Below are 21881 nucleotides of genomic sequence, written 5' to 3'. Positions count from 1 at the left end.
ATCAGTAAAACATTTTTTTAAACAGACATTCACAAGTACCCAGACTAATAGTTTCATTGGATAACAGAAAACTAGGCAAAGAAAACCTTCCTAAAAATAGTATTTAAAGTAGATAGTCAGGTATTCATTAATTAAACTAGCAGAACAAGAGGTGGACGGAGAAAAGGAAAAAAACCCAAAAAACAGAAAACAGAAATAATATACTTTAAAGTAAAATGTCAAATAAACCTACAATCAACACAAAATGTTGGTGAAAACCAAAATGAGTATCATATAGTTACTTATAGCTTTCTTTTTCTGTTTAGTAGCTCTCCCAGCGATCTGGGAGATCACTTCATCATTCACTTAAATCTCATCAAAAGAAGCATTTTAGATATTTTTTTAACTTTTAATGATGTGTCTTTATATATATAACATCACAGTGTGACTAATTTCCAATGTGGCAGCTTTTCAACTATAGATACCAAAGTAAGTTAACATGGTGGCTTGAGTGATATCTTAGTTGGCTAAATGAAAACTCATGATAATCCACAAGAAAAAATTGTGACAACCCCTTTAAAAAGTTCAAAGGTTTAAGATATGAAATGATTTTCAGTGCTTTACGCACGAAAGATCTGGGTACTTTAATGCAAAAATATATTATCACATAAAGACTTGCCCCCTTGGACTTACCTTCTTTTTATCCCTCATTGAGCCTTTGCCTCGGACCATTATTTTACATCCTGTTTCTGCTTCAAGTTGTTTAGCAGTAAGTCCTCTAGGTCCAAGGATTCTTCCAACAAAATTAAACTGGAAAGAAAAAAAAAAGTCACCATATATTATTCACTTTCTTGAATTTATACCTCTTACAATTATTTTAAAATACATTTTTACTTTGTCAAGTTAAATATTTAAAAAAAAATTTTTTTAAGCTTATTTATTTTTGAGAGAAAGCTAGCAAGTGCTCATACACACGCACACAGGGAAGGAGAGGGGGAGAAGGAGACACAGAATCCGAAACAGGCTCCAGGCTCTGAGCTGTCAGCACAGAGCCCGACGTGTGTGTGTGTTTGGGGGGAGGCCCTCGAACCCATGAACCGTGAGATCACAACCTGAGCCCCGGTCAGACGCTCCACCAACTGAGCCACCCAGGCGTCCCTCAAGTTAAATATTTTTAATACTACGATGAAATAAAGCCTTAGAGTACTTATGAATTTCTAGCACAGTTTAAGGGTATAATTACAAGAGCTCATTGTTCAGCAAGGAAGTTTCATATGTATTAACACAAATTATAAATTAGGAACAACACGATCTATGTAAACAGGTGCTATACTAAACTGTCCATCAACATGTCATTTAAACCAGAGTACAGTATATTAAAAAGTTTGACAAACGCTTAGATGTCACCCATGAATACAAATGCCTTCTACAAAACTCTGTAATGTCGGCATTCAGGGAGTTGTACATCATGTTAAATAGTGATTGCATTTTTTACAGAGATTCTTGGGAAAAATTCTGCTCTCATTTATCTAACAAGAAAGTAATACTTTCTCCAAAGCAACTATTTAGAGAGAGTTGCAGTTTTGGGGTGGCTGCCATAACAGGGATGGCCAAATTTGGGTTCCACCCTGTACTATTTCAGTCTTTTTTTAAATGTTTTTTTTAATGTTTATTTACTTTGAGAAAGAGAGACAGAGAGAGAGAGAGAGAGAGAGAGACAGAGAGAGAGAGAAAGAGAGAGAGAGAGAGAGAGAGAGAGAGAGAGAATGCACGCCAGTGGGGGAGGGACAGAGAGAGAGAGAGGGAGACAGAATCTGAAGCAGGCTCCAGGCTCTGAGCTGTTAGCACAGAGCCTGATGCGGGCCTCGAACCCACGAGCCGGGAGATCATGACCTGAGCCAAAGTCAATGCTTAACTGATTGAGCCACCCAGGCACCCGTTAGGATTTCAGTCTTGAGAGTATATAATATTGTATGCACAATTTTATGTCTGTACCCTTATTTTTTTTTTCATTTCTAACTTTAACTTATACTAGTTTTGACAGGAGCCTTAATAAATAGGACAGTGATAAAGATAACTGTATAAATAATTGCCATCCCTCACTAGAAACTCCCCCCCCACACACAGAAACTTCTGGTACAAAGGCCAATGGGAAGCACAGATGGTCTCGGAATAATGAAAAGTAAAATTTCCTCATTCACATGTCAACTGCATGGAAGACAAAAAAAACCCAAACATGAATAGCATCAATTCCACAAAACCCACAGTGGTTTGTATTTATTTATTTAGTCAAATAAGTACCAATTCTTATGTTTACAGCTTCCTACTTTTCTCTTGCATTTGATCCTACTATTAGTAGATCATTACATACAAGTGATATGGAGCATTCACTGCTCTAAAGGCTCAGGAAGCTAAGGCACTTCTTCAATCTTCTGTACTCCTGTGGCTTTTCACGTTCTCTCACTAAGCTGCTCACTAACACTGCCACATCTTGCAAGTGAAATACAAAGCAAAGACAGCTGGGAGAAAGCCCCCTTCCATCAGGCATTTTGATAAACCTTTTCTACCCCAAGTTAAGACTCACAGACTGATCCTGGAAGCACTTAATCTAGCTCTACAAGATCCCCAATTCTGAAATGTGCCTTCATATCGAAATAAAACCCCTTATCCTTTCCTAGTTCCTTGGTGTACAGTACTTCATCTACCCCTTTCGTCAACATCAACCCGTCGCCACCCATTTTCACAACGCATCTCCGATTTGAAGAAACTCAAGAACTATACCGTGATTGTTTTAAAAACTCCAAAAGCACATACATCCCAACTGGTACCCAAGCTGCAATACTGAGTAACAATAACTAGGAATTTGAAAGTCCCATCAAATAAGCCTCAATTACATAATGGGGAGGACACCATCTAGCAGAGCTGCATCGAGGAGCAGATGTGTGCACAACACGATACATATAAAAGGTTCGATACAAGGTCTGGCACACAGTGGACGACGAACAGCCTTACCAAGTCCACTACAAACTCACTTTCGGAAACCTCAGGCCCTCCATCAAATACTCAGCTTAGAATGTCCATAGAAGGGGATATGATCCATAGCAAATCTGCCTTACAGAACTCCAGAGAAACTTAATTAACACTCAGACACAGAGCTCTGCAGAAAACCAGAAAGAGAAGATGGAGATGATATGCAGAACAACAACAAACAGGGATCTAACTTGCAGGTTTTTGTAAACTTTGTCTCCAAGAACAACATGTGGCTACCTTCCTAAAGGTTGACACTTCAGGTGATCACTTCCAACTGAAGCTTGCAGTGGGGGAGCCCAGTTCATGAACATGTAAGCTCCTAATTCAAATGTTCAGTGCTTCATACTTCAGTTAAGAATAGACAGAGCAGGTTCCAAAAAGACTGGAGAAGGCTAACATGAAACAGATAGTACCAAATAAAGAAACAGGACAAGGGAGCACTCCTTGAGGGAAAAGACTTTTGGTAAAGAAGATAATATCCAAAAAGAACTCCTTTATTACATAGTCCTAAACTATTTTCTAAAAGGACTGCATACATTCATATTCCCAAAAGAAGAGAAGAAGAATTTGTTTTGATCCATTTCCTCTCTAGCACTTCTTATTACCAATGTTTTTTATTTTAGCCATTCTGGTGCACTTGCTGAGTATCTGAATTAGCATTCTCCTGATTACTAGGAAAGTTTATTTTTTTTTTTTATGTTTATTGTCCAATTCTATGGACAATGCTTTTATTGTCTATACTTTTTTTTGATGCACACTTGAAGTTTCTAGACTATTTTTCTATTGCGTTTTTTCATTTTATTAATCAATTTCTACTTTGTGGTTACATTTATAGCAAATACCTTTTCCCATCCTGTGGCTTGCCTCCTTGTTCTTTAATGGTGTTGTATAACTAAATTTAACCGGACTGAATTCATTTTAATGTAGCTCAAGTGATCAGTCTTCTTTTCATGGTTAGTGAGGTCTTTCCCCATCCTAAGATCATCAAAATATCCTTCTGTATTAACTTTTAGAAGCTTTATTGTTCTTTCACATTTATGCCCACATTTACCAGGAATTAATGTCTGTGATGGTACAGCTTTTTCTCTTTACCTCACATGGACACCCAATTGTTCTAGCACATTTTCTTGAAAAGACTATCCTTTTCCAATTAGTCTATAGTGCCATCATTCTCATAAATAATATCTATATATACTTGGGTCTATTTCTGAGTTCTCTATTTTATTAATCTATTTGTTTATCCTTTCTTTACTATCGCACTGTATTGGGGCACCCAGGTGGCCCAGTCAATTAAGAATTCGACTCTTGATCTCAGCTCCAGTCCAGTGTTGTGAAATTCAAGGCCTGCATTGGACTCCATACTTGGTGTGGAGCCTACTTAAAAAAAGAAAAGAAAAGAAAAGAAAATTCATACTGTATTAAAAAAAAACAAACACCAACACTATATTATGTATTGTAACTTTATAATAAATCTTGATACACAGTACAGTCCACCTTGCTCCTAAGAGTATCTAGGCTATTGCCCTTTGTGTTTCCATACAGATTTTATTTTTTAATATGAAATTTATTGTCAAATTGGTTTCCATACAACACCCAGTGCTCATCCCAACAGGTGCCCTCCTCAATACCCCTCACCCACCCCCTCCTCCCTCCCACCCCTCATCAACCCTCAGTTTGTTTTCAGTTTTTAAGTCTCTTATGTTTTGGCTCCCTCTCTAACCCTTTTTTCCCCCCTTCCCCTCCCCCATGGTCTTCTGTTAAGTTTCTCAGGATCCACATAGGAGTGAAAACATATGGTATCTGTCTTTCTCTGTCCATACAGATTTTAAAACCAGTTGGTCAATTTCTGAAATATTACTGGCAATACCTTTAATTGAGATATTATAACAGAGGCGTCAAAATCATAAGCACATTATAATTTCTTCATTTGGTCAAGTCTTCTTGAATTTCTCTCAAGAATATAAGGCTTTTTTTTTTTTTTTTACTGTGACTTTACTCATTTTTATCAGACTTATTCCTAGATATTTGGGAGTTCAATTTTGCTACTGTATATGTTTTTTCATTTTTGTTTCTTATAATATGAACACATACTTGATTTTTCTATATTAAATCTTCTATCCGGTAGCTTTTTTTCTTCATTGTCAATTCTCATCCTTTTCCTGTAGGTACTTTTGGATTCTTTAGACAAACAAACCTATCACCTGTGAATAGTGACTGTTACATACCCTCTCCAACCATATGGCACTGGCCAATACAACTTGAGTTCAAAGCCAAAGAAGAGTCTATCATCCTTTTCTTGTTCCAGATTTCAAAAATAAAGTTTTCAACGGTTCACCATAAAGTCTGAAGAAATCTGCAGACTTTTTGTAGGTACACTTTACCAGATTAACAAAATATCCCTCTATTCCCTAGTTTGAAGTTGTTTTTTTTTTTAATAATTATTTTGAGAAGAGAGAAAGAGCAGGGGGACGGGCAAAGGAGGAGAGTGAGAAAGACAGCGAGACAGACGGACAGAATCTTAAGCAGGCTCCACACTCAGCACAGAGTCTGACACAGGGCTCCATCCCACAAACCATGAGATCGTGACCTGAGCCGAAATCAAGAGTCAGATGTTCAACGCACTGAGCCACTCAGGCGCCCCATGAAGTTTTTTTTTTTTTTTTCCATCATGAGTGGATGTTTAAATTTATCACATTTCTTTACCATCTATTGAGACAACCCTATATTCCTCTTTAATTCTGTTAGTGCAGTGGATTATAATCAATTATCAAATGTTCAACAACCTTCACATGCTTAAAATAAACTCAAGTTGATCTTGATGCATTACCCTTTTAATAAGTTGTGAGGTTCAGTTTGCTAGCACTCTGATTTTTTAAAATTTACATCCATAAATGGAATTGGTTTCTAACATTCCCTTCTCATGATATGCTTCGTGGGTTTTGGTTATCATCAAGGTTATTCTGGCCTCAAAAAGTGTTGAGATGTATTCCTATTCCCTCCTTTTCTACTCTCTGGATGGCCTTGTAGAAGACATGTTATTTATTCCTCAAATAGTAAATCAATGGTGAAACAACCTGGGCCTAGTGTTTTTCTCTGAGCAAGGTTTTAAATTATGGATTCAGTTCTTTAATTCAGATTTTCTACCTTTCATATGTCAATTGTGGTAACTTGTATTTACCTCGAAATATGCCCATGTTGTTTAAACTTTCGAATTTCCTGATGTAAAGCTCACGTCTAATTTCCTTCTCAATACCTACAGGATCTATCGTGATGGCTCCCCTTTCACTCCTGACCGGTTAGCTATGTCTTCCTTCTTACCAATCTTCCAGGCTTTTCAAAAAATTGATCTTTGCTTTCGCTGACTGGGATAGACTGGCTTTAAAAAATGGCCACAGGGGCACCTTGGTGGCTCAGTCAGCTGAATGCCCGACTCTGGCTCAGGTCATGATCTCGCGGTTTAGGAATTCGAGCCCCACAACAGGCTCTCTGCCGTCAGCGGACCAGTCAGTGCAGAGCCCACTTCAGATCCTCTGTCCTCCTCTTTCTGCCCCTCCCCTGCTCGTGCTCTCCAAAAAACGAAAGAAATACATGTTTTTTTTAAATGGCCACAATTACCCTTTAGCCTCTAAAGATATCTACGCCATCTGCAGTGGAAACTCAGTTCCTCGCACCCCTCGACTCTGGGCTAGCACTGCGACTTGCTTTTCCAGTACAACATAGAGGAAAGAATGACTTTCATGCTAAAAACCTAAACCTCAGTCTAATGTGCATTTACTCTCTTAGAACACTATTATGCCCACGTAAACAAGCTCAGACTAACCTACAGGAGAAGGAGAATGAAAGACAAGCGACCCTGTCACCATCAGTGTCCCAGCCCATAGCCAGACGACTCGTAGAAGCAGAACTGCCTAGCTGACCTACAGGTGACTACAGATGCAGACCAGAAGAACTGCTCTGAACCCTACCTCAAGGCCCAGCCTGCAGAAGAGAAACAAGGAGGAGCTAAATAAATGACAGTGGCTTTAACGTAAGTTGCTGGGGTAGCTTATTACAATGTCACAAGAGCCATCTGATACAAGGACTCTCTTCCTTGGGTGGTTCCTTGTATTTAATTGATTTCTACTCTTGGCTTTATGACCTCCTTCCTTCTACTTCCTCTGGGTTTAATCTGCTGTTTTCTCAGCTTTCTGAAATGGATTCTTAGCTTACTGCACCTTCTTCTTTCCTAACATAGATATATTTTTAAAGCTTTCAAGTAGTCCTCTAAACTGGCTTTAGCCGCAACCTAAAGTTTTGACATACAGTATTTCCATTATCATTCAGGTCAAATAATAGCTACTGAATATTTAAATGTTTTTCTTATCTCAAACATGAGATTTCCTAATTATCTGTTACGGATTTCTAACTTCTACATGATAATCAGAAAACATACTGTGCAGCATATCAGTCCTGCACTGTTTGTTCAGACTTGGCAGCATAGCATTTGGTCAATTTTTCTAAACATTCCATGGGTGTTCAAAAAAAAAAAAAAAAAGGAATTCCTCCATGATTTGCTTTTTGTCTCTTCCTCCTTGTAGTTCTGTCCATTTTGGTTGTATATGTTTAGAGGCTGTGTTATTTGATATATACAAATTTAAATTATTACAGCCTTTTGTCATTATGAAGTGGCCCCTCTATCTCCAATAATACCTTCTGCCACTAAGCCTGATATTCAGAGGTAAAAAATTTTTTCTTGTTTAGTTTTTCATAGTGTATCTTTCTTGATCTGATTATTTTCAATCTTTTGTTAGCCTCATATTACACAGGCCTTTTTACGAAAAGCATCTAGGTGAGTTGTTTCTTCACCCACTCTTGTAAATTTTGGATTTTTACTAACAGCCCATTTACAGTATGTGATTTATACCTAGCATCTTACTAAGTGCTTCGTACACGCATGACCTCTTTTATATTCCTTTTTATTTTTTCGTCTTCCTTTGGGGTGGGGTGGGGCGGGGCTGAGCAGGGACACAGATGCAAATGAACGTGTTTTCTCATTTTATTTTTCCTTTCTATTAGCCTCTGTTACATGCTTGTTTACCCCAAACATGCATCACCAAATTATCAAACACTAATGTTATTTTGTACTTTCACCCTTTTCCAATACAACGCAAGGACCCCAGCCTATTTCACTTCACTTATTCCAATCCAGTTTATACGCCATTAGCTGTTTTTCAAACCTTATGTATACTTTTAAGTCAACAGATTCTCACTCTATACAGATCATATGCATTTATATTCACCCATACATTTACCATTTTCATTGCTCTTTATTCCTTTCTGAAGTATCTTGTTTTCTGAGGATCCCTTTTCTCCTTCCTAAAAAACATCCTTACGCATTTCCTTTAGTGAGCATCTTCTGGTAGCCTAGTTTCTCAGTGTGTCCTCATCTGAACAGGTCTGATTTTTGGTGGGTACAGAATTCTAGTTCGGCAGTTATTTTCTTTCAACACCTTTAAGATTCTCTGCCTTGTCTCCTTTTCCTGTTATGCTTCTGAAAAATGAGCTACTTGAGTCTTATCTGTGGCTCCTCTGAAAGTAACATTTTCCCTCTTTTTTCTTTTGCTACTTTTATGATTTCTTCTGCACTAGCTTTCTGAAGTTTTACCACCACATGCCGAGGAATGGTTTTCATTTTACGGTTCAGTTTCATACATCTGTGACTTTATTGCTTTGGTCTGAAAATCTGAAGCCACACTCCTCTCAGACGCTGCTTCTATGCCGTTCTTTCCTAAAACCCAATTACATACATTAGACTTTCTCCCTGGTTTTCTTTCACTTATCACACTGTTTCTCTCTCTCTCTGCCTCTTCATGCTGAGTATTTTCTTCTGAGCTACCTTCCAAATTCACTAGTTCGATCTTCAAATGCTTCTCATCTTCTGGAAAACCTGTTTAATTCCAGTTAATCTTTTCAGCTTAATTCTTCGTTTACAGTCCCCATTTCTCTGCCATTTTCTCTAACTTGTCCTTGGTCTCCTTCCACATGCTAAGCATGGCTCTTGCAAAGTCTAGGTCTGACAATTCTAATGCCAAAGGTCCCTGTGGATTTGTTTTTATCATTTTGATGTTTCCTCATGTTTTGTTAATGCCATCCTACCTTCTTGTGATTCGGTTATTTGCTAGTGTATGCCAGACACTGGACTTACCAAAGGGCTTACAGAAAGAAGGCCTAGAATGATGTTACCTTCTTCCAGAAGGTTATGCCAGGAGGCGTATACATCAGTTTCTCCCAGGGACCCACTGTCACTAGCACCATCCAAGATCACTTCTTAAAGCAACCTGATGCTGACATGCACTGCCTGTGAGAACTTGGGAAGTTCTGGTGCATTTTTACTCCTAGAACACGTTCCCATCAGCATCCCTCCTCTTCTCTAAGCAAAGACTGAGGATGTGGAGAAGTACGCGCGGATAGATTACAGACCCCAACTCCTGCCCCCAAGGTTGAGCCTCTCAGCTGCCTTCTCCAGATTCCGAAAACACACCCAGTGAGAGGGGTCCGTAAATGCCAGGCTTATAGCCTTAATTATCTGCCCTCAGTCTTGCTGGGACTCTGATGTGTTCAAGCAAATGTATTTTGTACCGTGTCCTATTTTACTGGAAATGCTCTGAATTACTGGCTCCAAATTTACTGGCTGGTCTGAATTACCCTGTTACCCCGTACAAACAGAGACGTCTATGGCACTGTTAAAGATGTTGCTTTTCATCTAAATAGATCTAGAACTCACAGAACTTCAGGCAGTATGAGGTGAAAATGCATCAGTATGAGGGTCTGAGGACGAGAAACGAGGCACATACCACAGAAAGTCTGTCGACGGGCCTGGCCCTCTCTTCGTTCCTCCTACTCATCTGCCACTTCCCAACTCCACCTGTTTACACAGTGACAGATTCTATAAAACTTCACCCCCTTCAGCCCTTCAAAAACAACCTGAACACAATCTCCCACATTTTGTTTCATTCGGGTATTTTTCAGTACAACAGAAAATAGGCTTTCATTTTCAAAGTCAACTCAATAAAATATCTGAGGTCTGCTGTGTGGTAAAGAGTGAAAGATACTAGGGTTGAGGAAAAAGAAGAAAAAGAAGAAAAAGAAGGAAGAGGAGGGGGACAAAGAAGCTTGCTGCTCTCGTGAAATCTGGGAAAATGCTGTTGCTCTGTTTGTTACCTCGGCTGCTTTTTAAAAGAAGTGGTCTTACCAGCTCTCCTCTCCCTCAGCGATAGTTGTGCTCTGTACAGATCCTCTCCCAAGGCAACTCATATACTAGACACGCCTTTGGAAAAGAACGTCTAGAAAAATACACCGTACACGGGAGTAATGTAGCCCCTCAAACAAGGAATCCATAAAGTTTTGGATGCGTGGCCTTCGTCACACTGCTTGGCACACAGCGTGTAACACACCAACACGTAGAAGACCCTTCTCGGCCCATCCTCTTCTCCTACTCGTTTCACCTTTTCTGCCAGAACCACAGTGTTAAGACTACAGAGACTTCTCCCACAACAAAGTAATACAATTATTATCTAAATAAAAAAAGAGTCTCAAAACCAGTCAGAACCAACACACGTGCAAAACAAAATCTTCCTAAGCTGAAAAATGAACCAATCTCTACTGCCCAAGAATCAAGAGACAACAGCTCGAGTGTGTTGAAGTGCACACCACTGGGATTCTAACACAATCGAAACTGTCAAGGTCATCCTTCTCAAAATGCTGTAAGTGGAGAATAAGAAAAAATTAATCATAGCAGCTGCTTTGTCTACTGCAACCAATTTCCGAGTTAATATCGTTTGCCTTGCATTAAAATTCATTCTGTGTTGATTTATCATGCTACTTCTGCAGCTTCATTCAATTAAAACAATGTCACAACACATTCAAAGAAAATCATTTCAAACAGCCTGAGTTACCTGCAACTTTAAAGGCCAAAAATGGGCAAGAAAGAAGGGAAAAAAGACATTCATTAACCCCACTGTTTTAAGTCTGGACCTTCTCTGTGGCTCACCAATGATATTTCTGCTAAATGGCATGTTAATTTCTAAAGACGAGGTGACAAACACAGTCTAATGCTATTAGTTGCTCCTCACTTCATTTTAAATAGAAATGTTCAGATTTTTTGTGATGACAAAACAAAGTATTACGGCAAATCTTTACATTGACCTTTCAAGAAATCTACAATTAAAGATAAAATCGTCCTGACACGCTATGAAAACAGGTAACTAACAAAACACGGCTTTCCAAAAGCATTTCAGTGAAACACTTCTAGGAGCTATTAAAGAGTAATTTCTGCTTAAAACTTTGTGAAAACAATTTAAAAAAGAACATGTACTTCTTTGGATTGCTTTCTGCACAACAGGTTGATAATCTGTTTATAAATATTGTGTTTGGTACTTATAAGGTGATTTTAGTCAGACAACCTTACATTGTGTCTCATATGTGACAAAGTAGGCAGACAACACAAGTGCAGATGTGTATTTGTTGAAGTCCTTCACTTAGCAAATAACAAAAAAAGCGTACCAACTCTAATGTAGTCAAGCCTACCTTATGCAAGTGTGTTAAAATGAAAGAAAAGGCATGGTTATTCGGTAGCACAACTGATTTTATTTTAAAATAACAGAATGGTAAGTTGTCTGATTTACTGTTCTACTGATTGGCTCCAGACTTATAGCAGTTAAGGAGAAATTAATAATAGAGATTAAATCAAAAGTGTGCTACAGCACAATGTTCTTCCAGGATTCAAAAACCATTATCCAATCCAGCAAAGAAGTTGCTCTTGTCACGTATGAACAAATGAAGTTCCAACGCGTCTTTTCGATTTTCGTATTCATCTACTCATTAATGCAAATGAAGAAACCAACCAATATTCATGTCAGAACCATATTCATTCATCAATTCAAACCATAGGTTCTGGCCAGAGATACAAAAGTTCAGCGAAAATCAATGAGAGCATTGTGTAAAACACACATACACTCACATCAAAAACAAAAAACAGATTGAATACACCAAGTTGTCTTGTGCTTTTTGGAGACGGAAATGTCTTATCCCTTTTCTACCTTCATATTTATTCTAGATAAGCAAATAAGTCTCCTTATGCTACACAGTCATTATCACAGGAAGCTTTTTTTATAAAACCTGTCATATATTAGACCTTTATAAACATCTTCTGTTGGTGGCACAATGCTCCGCAAGAAGAGTCACTTACACCAGAGATGTGAAGAGGGTAGGAGTAACCGGTAATAACCACAATATGAAACTGTGGCACATAAATTTGTATATCCTAAATTACACGAAATCTTCATCCTTTGAGTATAAGATATAATTGGGAAAGAAGCTGAAAGCACTCAAACTCAGGTGACTAAGATGATCGTTTTTCTAGAAGCTAAATAACAAGTGCTTCGGAAAACATTATTTTACCAATGAAAATAAAAATTGAGCAATTTCTGAAGTGTGTATGAGTTCCTGTGCTGCATATAACTCTTTAGTAATTTTTACCATGAGAATGAAAAAAACCACTATGTGATTTCTGTGAACACTTTTAATTGATTTATCCAACAATGTGAATAAATATTAGCTTCTTCTACGTGCTATGTACTTCATGAGGCACTACAGATTTAAAAACAAAACAAGGACCAGGTACTACTTTCTGACTCCATGAGATGATCTGCATGAGACACGTCCATCACTGGCTACCATGTGATAAGGGCTGTGCGGGGTGGGTGCACTGTGCTCTGAAATCCTCACTTTGGAGAGGACAACTGTCTCTAGGAATCAGAACACAAAATCACAGAAGGAAGAACACTTGAGCTCAACAGTATGTGTTGAGGAGGATTTGATATGTTTTGTGGGAAGGAAAAAGAGAAAGGCATTACAGGGAAGAAAAATTAAAAGTACCTGCCACTTTTTATAGAACAGTGAATTATGTGTCTAAACATAAGGGTAACAGCAAAAATAAAGGCTTAAAAAGTAGTTAAGGACTTTTTTAAGGGCCTCCTGTAAAAGAGTTTGGACTTTACACTGTCAAAATTACTGTCTTGTTGGCTTTCACTGCCTTCATATTCTTATTTTAATTGGTTAAGTAACGTTTGTTTTCCAAAGCGCTTGTTCTTTAGCTTCTAGAAAAATAATCCTGAGATTCAAGATAAATTCCAAATGACAAAATCAGTGACGTCACAGAAACAAAACAAATGTTATTTCCACCTTCCATTTCAACATGGAAGTTATTAACATGAGTACAATGACGATGCCATTCAACATTTCTCAGGTATTGAACACGCTGAGGTAGGTTTTATTCGGAGTGTTCTGGTGTGAGGGCGCTTCTATGCTTAGCACTTCACGTGCATTAAGTCACTTAATCCTCATAACACTTTTGAGAGACAGTTACCATGTCATCAATATTTAATACCTGAGAGGTTACAAAAGTAGTCCCAATCCTACACCTAGATTAAACACAGAATTCTGACACTTAATTAGTATAATGCCTCTCTTCTAAAGACCTTAAACGATATACCCTACACCACACCAGAAACCCATATTTAATTTTCTCATCCCTGTGTTTGGTATGAAGTTTACAAAAACTCTCTTCAGATTCAAGTTTACTTTTAGAGTCCAAATTGTGTTTTTATCATTTCTTCTCCACTTATCCCAAAACATGCCATCACTCTACTACTGTTACATAACCACACCCTACCTTTCCGGTATCTTCATCTATCTTTTACCCATTGGGATCACAGCTTTAACAATCATCGTATACATCCTTTTTACCTTAACTGAACCTTTTATGTGAATGAAAATCTTGATGTGATCATTACTCGATCCACGTATTTCAATGAAAACTATGTGTAACTTTAAAAAGGAGAGAAAGAAAAGAATATGATGATTTGAGTCAAAACTGAGCTTACAAGGGTCACTCCAAACCCTCAAGATGAGTCTAGAAGATTAAATATGTAGTTCTGACCATGGATTATGAATACTATCTAAGGCTCTTTGATTTTTAAGTTTTGCTGCATAAATATTATCACCTCACACACGATTTGAAAATTATTAATTCCTCTCTTAAAGTGAGCTTTTTTTTTCCTTAGCACAGAGTTTATTAGTCAAATGTGATAACTTTTATACCACCTTGGTTCAATGTTCCTACACTGTGGAGAACAACGAAGTTTACAGAGGCTTTTAATTACTCTTTTCTGTTAATAGAGTACGTTTTTCATGTTACTCTTGGTTCCTCTACAATATTGTTACCAAATCTTCTCCTGTGTTCTCTACTTTAAACGAATAGTACCACTACCAGAGCCCTCTCTCATTCTTAGCCTCCATATATAATAGACTAAGAAATCTTAAAGGTTTTCATTATTTAACCTGTCCCCTATTCTTTATTTCAACTTCGCTGCCTCAGTTCGGGTCCTTGTTACCGTATAACAGTACTGTGAGGGCAAGGGTTACATCTTTTCTTGTATCTGGTGCCTAGCACTTGGCCACACACATTTCTGGAATAAACGAATGATGCCAAAATTTTACTGTTTTATACTGAGATCTTTTCAGCCTTCGTGTTTCTAATTACGTTACAATTTTAGGTTTCTCCTTTGTTTTAATCTGTTAAAATTGCAAATGTATACTGCTTTCATACAATGTCATAAATAAAAAGGCAAGAAACGAATATCAAAGCAATCATTGTCCTCTAACCCCAAAGAATACAACAGAGATACATTTTTTTTAAAGCTCAATCAATTCCTTATCAAATAATAAAGAAAAACTTATCACACCAATATGAAGCATGCAGATGGTCAAGTTCATGCTAGGGATACTGCTTTTGGACTGGGGACAAACAGTGTTCTATGGTAGGTGAGAACCAGATTTCAGGAAGTGCCTAATTTAACTACAAACTGTTTTAAAGGCAAGAATTTATTAAGACATGTAATGCTTTCCCAATGAAATAATTTAGTGAATTTAGTTCCAAGGCTAGTTGTTGAAAAATTTTGACTGCAATGTTCCTAGAGTAAAGGCAGGTTCCATCAAAAACTACAATTTTCAGCTCAAATTCAAACCAAAAGAAAGTATAAATAGGAGTTCATTCACTCATAAAATAAATTTAGGTCATCTACTATACCCAGGCACTAAGATGGGGGGTCAAGCTTAAGTGGTACAATCTTCAACTACCCCCAGAGCCCATTTTGTTTGCCAGTTTTGGAGGCAAGAGGGTAAGGATCAGGAAGATTGTTACCGCGTCACTCAGTACCAAGGGACAACGCTCCCTCCCTCAAGATGGGCCAAAAGATCAGTATCTCGAATTTTCCTTTAATATGTAACAAATACCTCAATGTTCAAGGAATATGAATAGCTCTGAGAATCAGATTTCTCTCCAATTTTTGTATTATACTCCTTTGGTTATTTCAGGGACAAGATCAGAGATATATGGAGGTTAGATATCAGTGATTAGGTATGCAACTGATTGATAAATCCCTCAGAACAGTAATTTTAACAGATCAGATCCTAACATACTCTTTTTGGATGAGATAAATCATAGACAAAACTTTGTACCTCACCTGAAAACATTTCTTGCAAGTAATACTCCCCTAAAAATAAACTCTGTTTTCTAATCTGTTCTTCTGAACACTAATTCCTTTTAAATATTAAAATGCATCACTTACAAAATAAAGCGTTAGCATTTTAAGACTCTGAAAAGGCTTGTTCTTTTTATAATTGTTAAACTTTGAGAAAACATGAGCTAAGCAAAAATGTATTGTTTTCAGACTATCTTGAAATCCTTTTTGGAATAACTCCTATTAACATACCAACATATTTAATGTATCTCAGACCATAAAGACCCTATTAAATATCTCATACACAGAAGGTCTTAATATGCCCTTATATAGTGAAATAAAAGGGAAATTTCCAAACCAACACCAAAAAGACAAAAGTCATGAAATCAACCCTCACTAAATTTATCTGTTTCATGTTCACGGGGCGCCTGGGTGGCTCACTCAACATTAAATGTCCAACTCTTGGGTCTTGGCTCAGGTCGTGATCTCACGACTCATGGGTTTGAGCCCGGCATCGAGCTCTGCACTGACAGCACAGCACGAAGCCTGCTTGGGATCCTCTCTCTCTCCGCCCCCCCCCCCCACCCGGTTTGTGCATGCGGCCGCTCTCTCAAAATAAATACATAAATAAATAAATAAGTAAAGTTCAAAGTCAACAGTAACAGTTTCTCTGCCTAGAACTTAAAGATATGTTCAATATCGTCAAATGGTACTGCCAAATTCAAATCTCCAAGAGATTAATATCGAATCTGAAACACTTCACAACTGCACTCAGTGAAAGCATATGCCAACCTTCCCGAAAATCAACACTCTGTCTTGAGACAGATCTTACTTTTAATGTATTATATTTTCACCCATAATTAAGATCAAATCCAGGCAAAAACTGGGCCTTAACCTGGGTACTGAAAAAGGAGACTTTACAGATGATTACATTTTTTTTTAAATTTTTTTTTTCCAAAGTTTTTATTTATTTTTGGGACAGAGAGAGACAGAGCATGAACGGGGGAGGGGCAGAGAGAGAGGGAGACACGGAATCGGAAACAGGCTCCAGGCTCCAAGCCATCAGCCCAGAGCCTGACGCAGGGCTCAAACTCACAGACCGCGAGATCGTGACCTGGCTGAAGTCGGACGCTTAACCGACTGTGCCACCCAGGCGCCCCGATTACATTTTGATTCAGTGTCCATTAAACAATGGACATTTCTAAGAACAAAGTTGAAAGTCGTTTACGTGAAGACTCCTGGTTAATTCTTTCACCACAATAAGGAAGCCACAACAGTCCGAAGCTCAAAGGCCTAAGGAAAGATAGCAGACTGCACTGCCCCCGCATCTCCTCATGATCCATCCCAAACAAATGCTAGCTCAACATCCAATATGCAGGAGACAATCTTGCAAAATGGGAGAAAACCAATAACCCTATACTCTATACTAGATCAGAAACTATGGCTAGCCACGTTTTATCTGTGAGCTCAGGGAACTGAACTGAAGGGACTTGAGACTCTTGGTCCACCATGAGCAGATTACTGTTACGAGACTACAGGATGTGATAAGTAATTATAAAGCTACAATATTAATTACGGCTGCCAGGCTGGGATCTTTGTTGGGAAAAATATTTGAAAATGCATTTATCCATTTTACAAACCTTTGACAATTCTCATCATGACAGCCTATACCCATGACCTACCTTTCAAAGCTACCAACATTCAAAACTAAAACCCATCGTAAAAACGTCAGAAAATCAGAGTTATGTTCATATTAAATATCTAGAGAACACCTCACTACCATTTCACATCATGTCCCAAACAAAGTTTGGCAACCTAATCTGTTCACATATATACTAGAACGACTAAGATCCCTAACAGCTAGACCTTGACGACATTTGAAACTTATCTACCACTGTGGCAGATCCTATAAAACAATGTCTCACAACTCAAAACTGAATAACTAGGTAAATTTAATGACAGAATTATTACTGACTCATTGAAACATAACATCTTTTACTTATGTCAATCGTTAACTTCATTCACATACTGCTTTATAAAATCTCCATGGATTCAAACAAGTCCTTAATAACTCAATCAGCCAAATTACCAGTTTGATGGCCTATGTATAACTGTAATATTCATTCATGTCTGTCACTTTATGAATGTATGGTAAACTGAAACAGTCTTAAATATTTAATGCAATATATTCTATCTTTCATTCAAGACTGGGGGCTCGTTCAAGGATGGGAGTTTTTTTTTTTTATGTTCACAATGACAAGAACCATATCGAGCACTCTATCATATGCCATATATTTGTTACCCTTATTCTGCCAAACAATTTTAGGAGGGGGCGTTATAATTTAATGGACGAGGACACAGATTCTAAAAAATGAACATGTGCTCAAAGCCAATGTGACAGTCTAGATGATTTGTCAGCAAATACCTAGTCCAGTCCCCTTCTCACTGAGTTGATAATGCAGTTTCTTAATCTCAGTGCTACAGACACTCGGAGTAGGATAATCATTTGTTGTGGAAGGGCTGCCCTGTTCATTGTAAAATGTTCAGCAACATTCCTGGCATTTACCTACTAGATGCCACTAACTAATACCCCCTCCCCTGTAGTTCTGCCAGACCCAAAAAGCTCCAGATACTGCCAAATATCCAAGAGGGGCAAAATCACCCATAGTTGGCAATCTCGGAGCTAATGGAATGTTAGCAGATGGGAGCAGAGGCCTTACCCGTGCTGAGGCAATCAGGCTTGGCTCTGGCACTCCGGTGACCTGCCATGAGAAGAGCATGCTCCGAGGAGCTGCTGCCCCTTTGGACTGAGCCCAGCAAGAACACAAAGATCTAAACCCACCTGCAGCTGGTCTAGGTCAAGTTCGGCTAAGCCCAATCAACAAAATCTCAGCCACCATACAGCAAAGGCTAAAGAGCACAAAAACCAATGCTTGTTATTTTAAGCCAGTAAGTTTTAGAATAGCTTCCTCTGGAGCATTATTATGGCAATTGCTGACAAATACAGCCAGGAAGGGAGTAAAGCCAAGATTCAACACTGAGGCCTGTCTGGCTCAAAACCCCACTACTAAACAACTATGTCAAAGAGTTTTCTCAACGAATTAATATCCCTACCTCCAGGATGTGTTTGGAATACAGCAGAGATGCAATATAAGTCTGCTTTGTTAATAACTGTAAGTATTAATAAATATCAATTTTGAAAAAAATTTCAGTTCATTTTCAATATGCTACTCATATTACCTTCCCCTTCCCACATCATTAAGCCACTGATTCAGAAACGCCACAAAGAACATTATACCACACTATTTCATTTCTCAAACACTAAATCTGAAACTTTCTTCTCCTATCAGTCCCAGAGCTATACAGAACCAAGTCCAAAACAATACCTCCAAATTAACACTTACTTCTCTAAAATAAGTTGCTATGTGCAAACGCAAAGGCCAAGTTTAAAACAAAAGCTTAGTAGTGTTTGAAAGAGTGCAGCTTTCACAAGGTTATGAACAAGTATCTGTGGTACATCTACCATTTACCAGACACTATTCGAACCAGCAAGAATACAAAAAGAGACACTGTGCCCACCCTCACAGATCCTGCATTCTGGTTAACGCTTCTATAGCATTATGGCATTTTTCAAGTGCTTTTCATGTATTAACTCACTTACAACTCCTCATAAACCTGTGAGAGACTTACTATCTCCTTAGAGATGAGAAAATGGAAAACCATAAATGACAAATAACCTGCCCAAAGTTACAAAGTAAGCTGGCAGAACCAGCCTGCAGTCTGGGTCTGAATCCATCCTCTCCACTGCTATGTCACATGCCCCTTCAAAGTTTTAATAATTTGTGAGTCAAATAGGATGAATTCGCTCACAAAATCAAGCTTAGACACAAACGGGAAGGGTGGAAGAGAAGCATAATTCATGATCTCTAAGATATACTAAGTGAAAAAATGCCAGAATAAGAATGCATATTTGTTTCACCGTGGCCAATATCAAACTCGCAATTCTGAAATAAATCTTTTCCCATACTGCCAAAATCTGACACATTCCCTTGTTCTACTTTAATACTTTTTTTTTTTCAAAAGCTGACATAAAGTTCCTAATATAGGTCATAAAACAGTTGCTACTCATTTGGTTTAGATTAATAACCTCAAAGAAAAAAATTCTTAAATTTTTATGACAAGTTTAATTATCTTAATTCTTATAACAGGATTCTTACATGAAACAGAACTTAAATTCTTATAACAGAAAATTAAAATTAGGGTATTACAAAATTATCTGGAGAACCAGCATGGTTTTATATCCGTTTCTCTCCTCTTGTGAATTATAACTGAATTTCTCATTTAAAAAGCATTGTTAAAATAGAAACCTTGGGGTGCCAAGAGGCATCTGCGACTCACACACACACCTGCCTATCTGATATGCCCACTCCTGGATGTCTAACTTCAAACTCAACACCTCTCCATCTGAACCTCCATCTCCCCAGAGGGCTCCTGCCTCAGTCTTTCCACCGCAGACACTAATGATTCTATTACTCCAACTGCTCAAAACATTCAAGCTCTACCTGACTTCCCTTCATACTCGATACCCAATCTACCAGAGCAAATGTTACCGGCTCTAAATAGCGGGATCCAAGAATTTCTAAGTCCTTTTGTTCAAGCTCCTCTTCTGCCCCCTAGCTGTGTCCCTGTTGCCACCACTGCCCCCAGCAGCAAGAATGAATCATTAAAACCCAGCTAAGTAGTTCACATCACTCCTTGGCTCAAAACATCTGACCCAGAACAGTGTCTGAAATCCCTGCTGGGTCCCACAGCCCCTACAGGACACGGCCCCTCTGCTAACTCTCTAACCTTGCATCTTACCACACTTCCCAGGCACACTCATGCCTGTCACTGTACTTGCTGTTCACTCTGCCTGGCATGTTCTTCTCCCAGATCATTTCCATGCCTTCCTCCCCATCACTTGGTTCACATCTCTGCATTCCCTCCATCTGAGAATAGATACTTTTACTATAAGTACATAGTCACCAGTTAGATGCTTAGCTCGTCTTATTTTCTGCCATAGCACTGACTGCACCTAAAGTAAACATTCATTTGTTGGTTGTCTGTCTCTGGACTGCAATGTCTGCTCCGCAAGAGCAGAGGCACTGTGTAATTCACCACAGTGCTTGCTTCCTGGAACAACGCTCGGCAAACGAACCACCTGTTAGCTCGGCTTATTCTGATGATAAACAAGTAAGAGCAGTGCCCCTCAAACTTCAACATGCAGCAGAGTCATCTAAAGGGCTTGGAAGGCAAATGGCTGAGTCTTGCCCCTGGAGTTTCTGATTCAGCTAGACTGGGATGGGGCTTGAATGTTTACAAGTTCCCAGAAGGTAGGGGTACGATAGTCCTGGGAACCCCATTTTGAGGACCTAAACAATATTTTGCTGCGAGACACCTGTCAGCAACAGGATTTGACTATGGCAGTGAATCCCAACTGGCAGAAGAAAGAAATAGAGTGAAAAAATACCTCCAGACCCACACTATAAAATATATCCCTTCTGACTTACAGGATTGTATGATACAAGTCTTAAATAATGCAATATAAATATCCCTTCCTTGCGCAGGATTTTTTTTTCCAGAAGAATGGGGACCAGGCAGATCAAGGTTATAGTCTCTAACAAGGTCTTATGATCTTACATATATTCTATGTTAATGACTAGTGTTGAAACTTTATCCTTTCGAGTTTAAACAATGAGATGAGAAGGCTGATATGCTTTAGGAGATAGTGAAACACCAAACAGCAGTAGACTCGAATTGGGACAGCTGCCCAAATCACAACTTCCTATCTCTAGGAATCATTCCAGTCCTCAAGTGCGGGACCAGAGAGACCATGTCTAGGTTATGTTATGTAACCTCCATCCCCAGTCATGGCAGATTGGTCCAAAACACATTTTCTCTCCTAAGAACCTGAAGTTTGAAGATAAAGTCTGGGAGGCACTGAAGCCAAGTTATGTTAAGAGCAAAGAGAAAGTCCAAATTCCTGATGCTGAGCTTCTCAAAGCTGCACCACACTTGCTCTCTCTCTCAAAAATAAATAAAATATTAAAAAAAAAAAAAAGAAAGAAATGCAACTTGTGAAATGTCAAAGCTTCTTTCCATTAATCCAACTTAAGGCATTTACTTTCCATCTTTAGACTAGTATACTGTCCATATAATCAATGAGTCTTAGAGTGTACATCACATTTTGACCTTATAATACCAACTCCTTGCAGAATAGCTCTCTGAAACCTAGCAAAATACCACCAAATCGCCTTTTTATTCAATAGCTGG

At 38.4% G+C, this 21881-nt stretch overlaps 1 protein-coding gene across 7 annotated transcripts in view; it reads right to left on the bottom strand.

Moving 5' to 3' along the window:
* The window catches only part of QKI (QKI, KH domain containing RNA binding), a 156899-nt gene that overhangs the window by 94748 nt on the left and 40270 nt on the right, over positions 1-21881 (bottom strand). For all 7 annotated transcript variants that reach the window (XM_023253548.2, XM_045057000.1, XM_023253544.2 and 4 more), the window contains 1 exon segment: positions 673-789. In XM_023253548.2, coding sequence (XP_023109316.1) covers positions 673-789 — 117 coding nt within the window.

Source organism: Felis catus, chromosome B2 (assembly GCF_018350175.1).
Source record: "Felis catus isolate Fca126 chromosome B2, F.catus_Fca126_mat1.0, whole genome shotgun sequence".
Classification (NCBI taxonomy): Eukaryota; Metazoa; Chordata; class Mammalia; order Carnivora; family Felidae; genus Felis; species Felis catus.
This window is presented reverse-complemented; position numbering and strand designations above follow the sequence as displayed.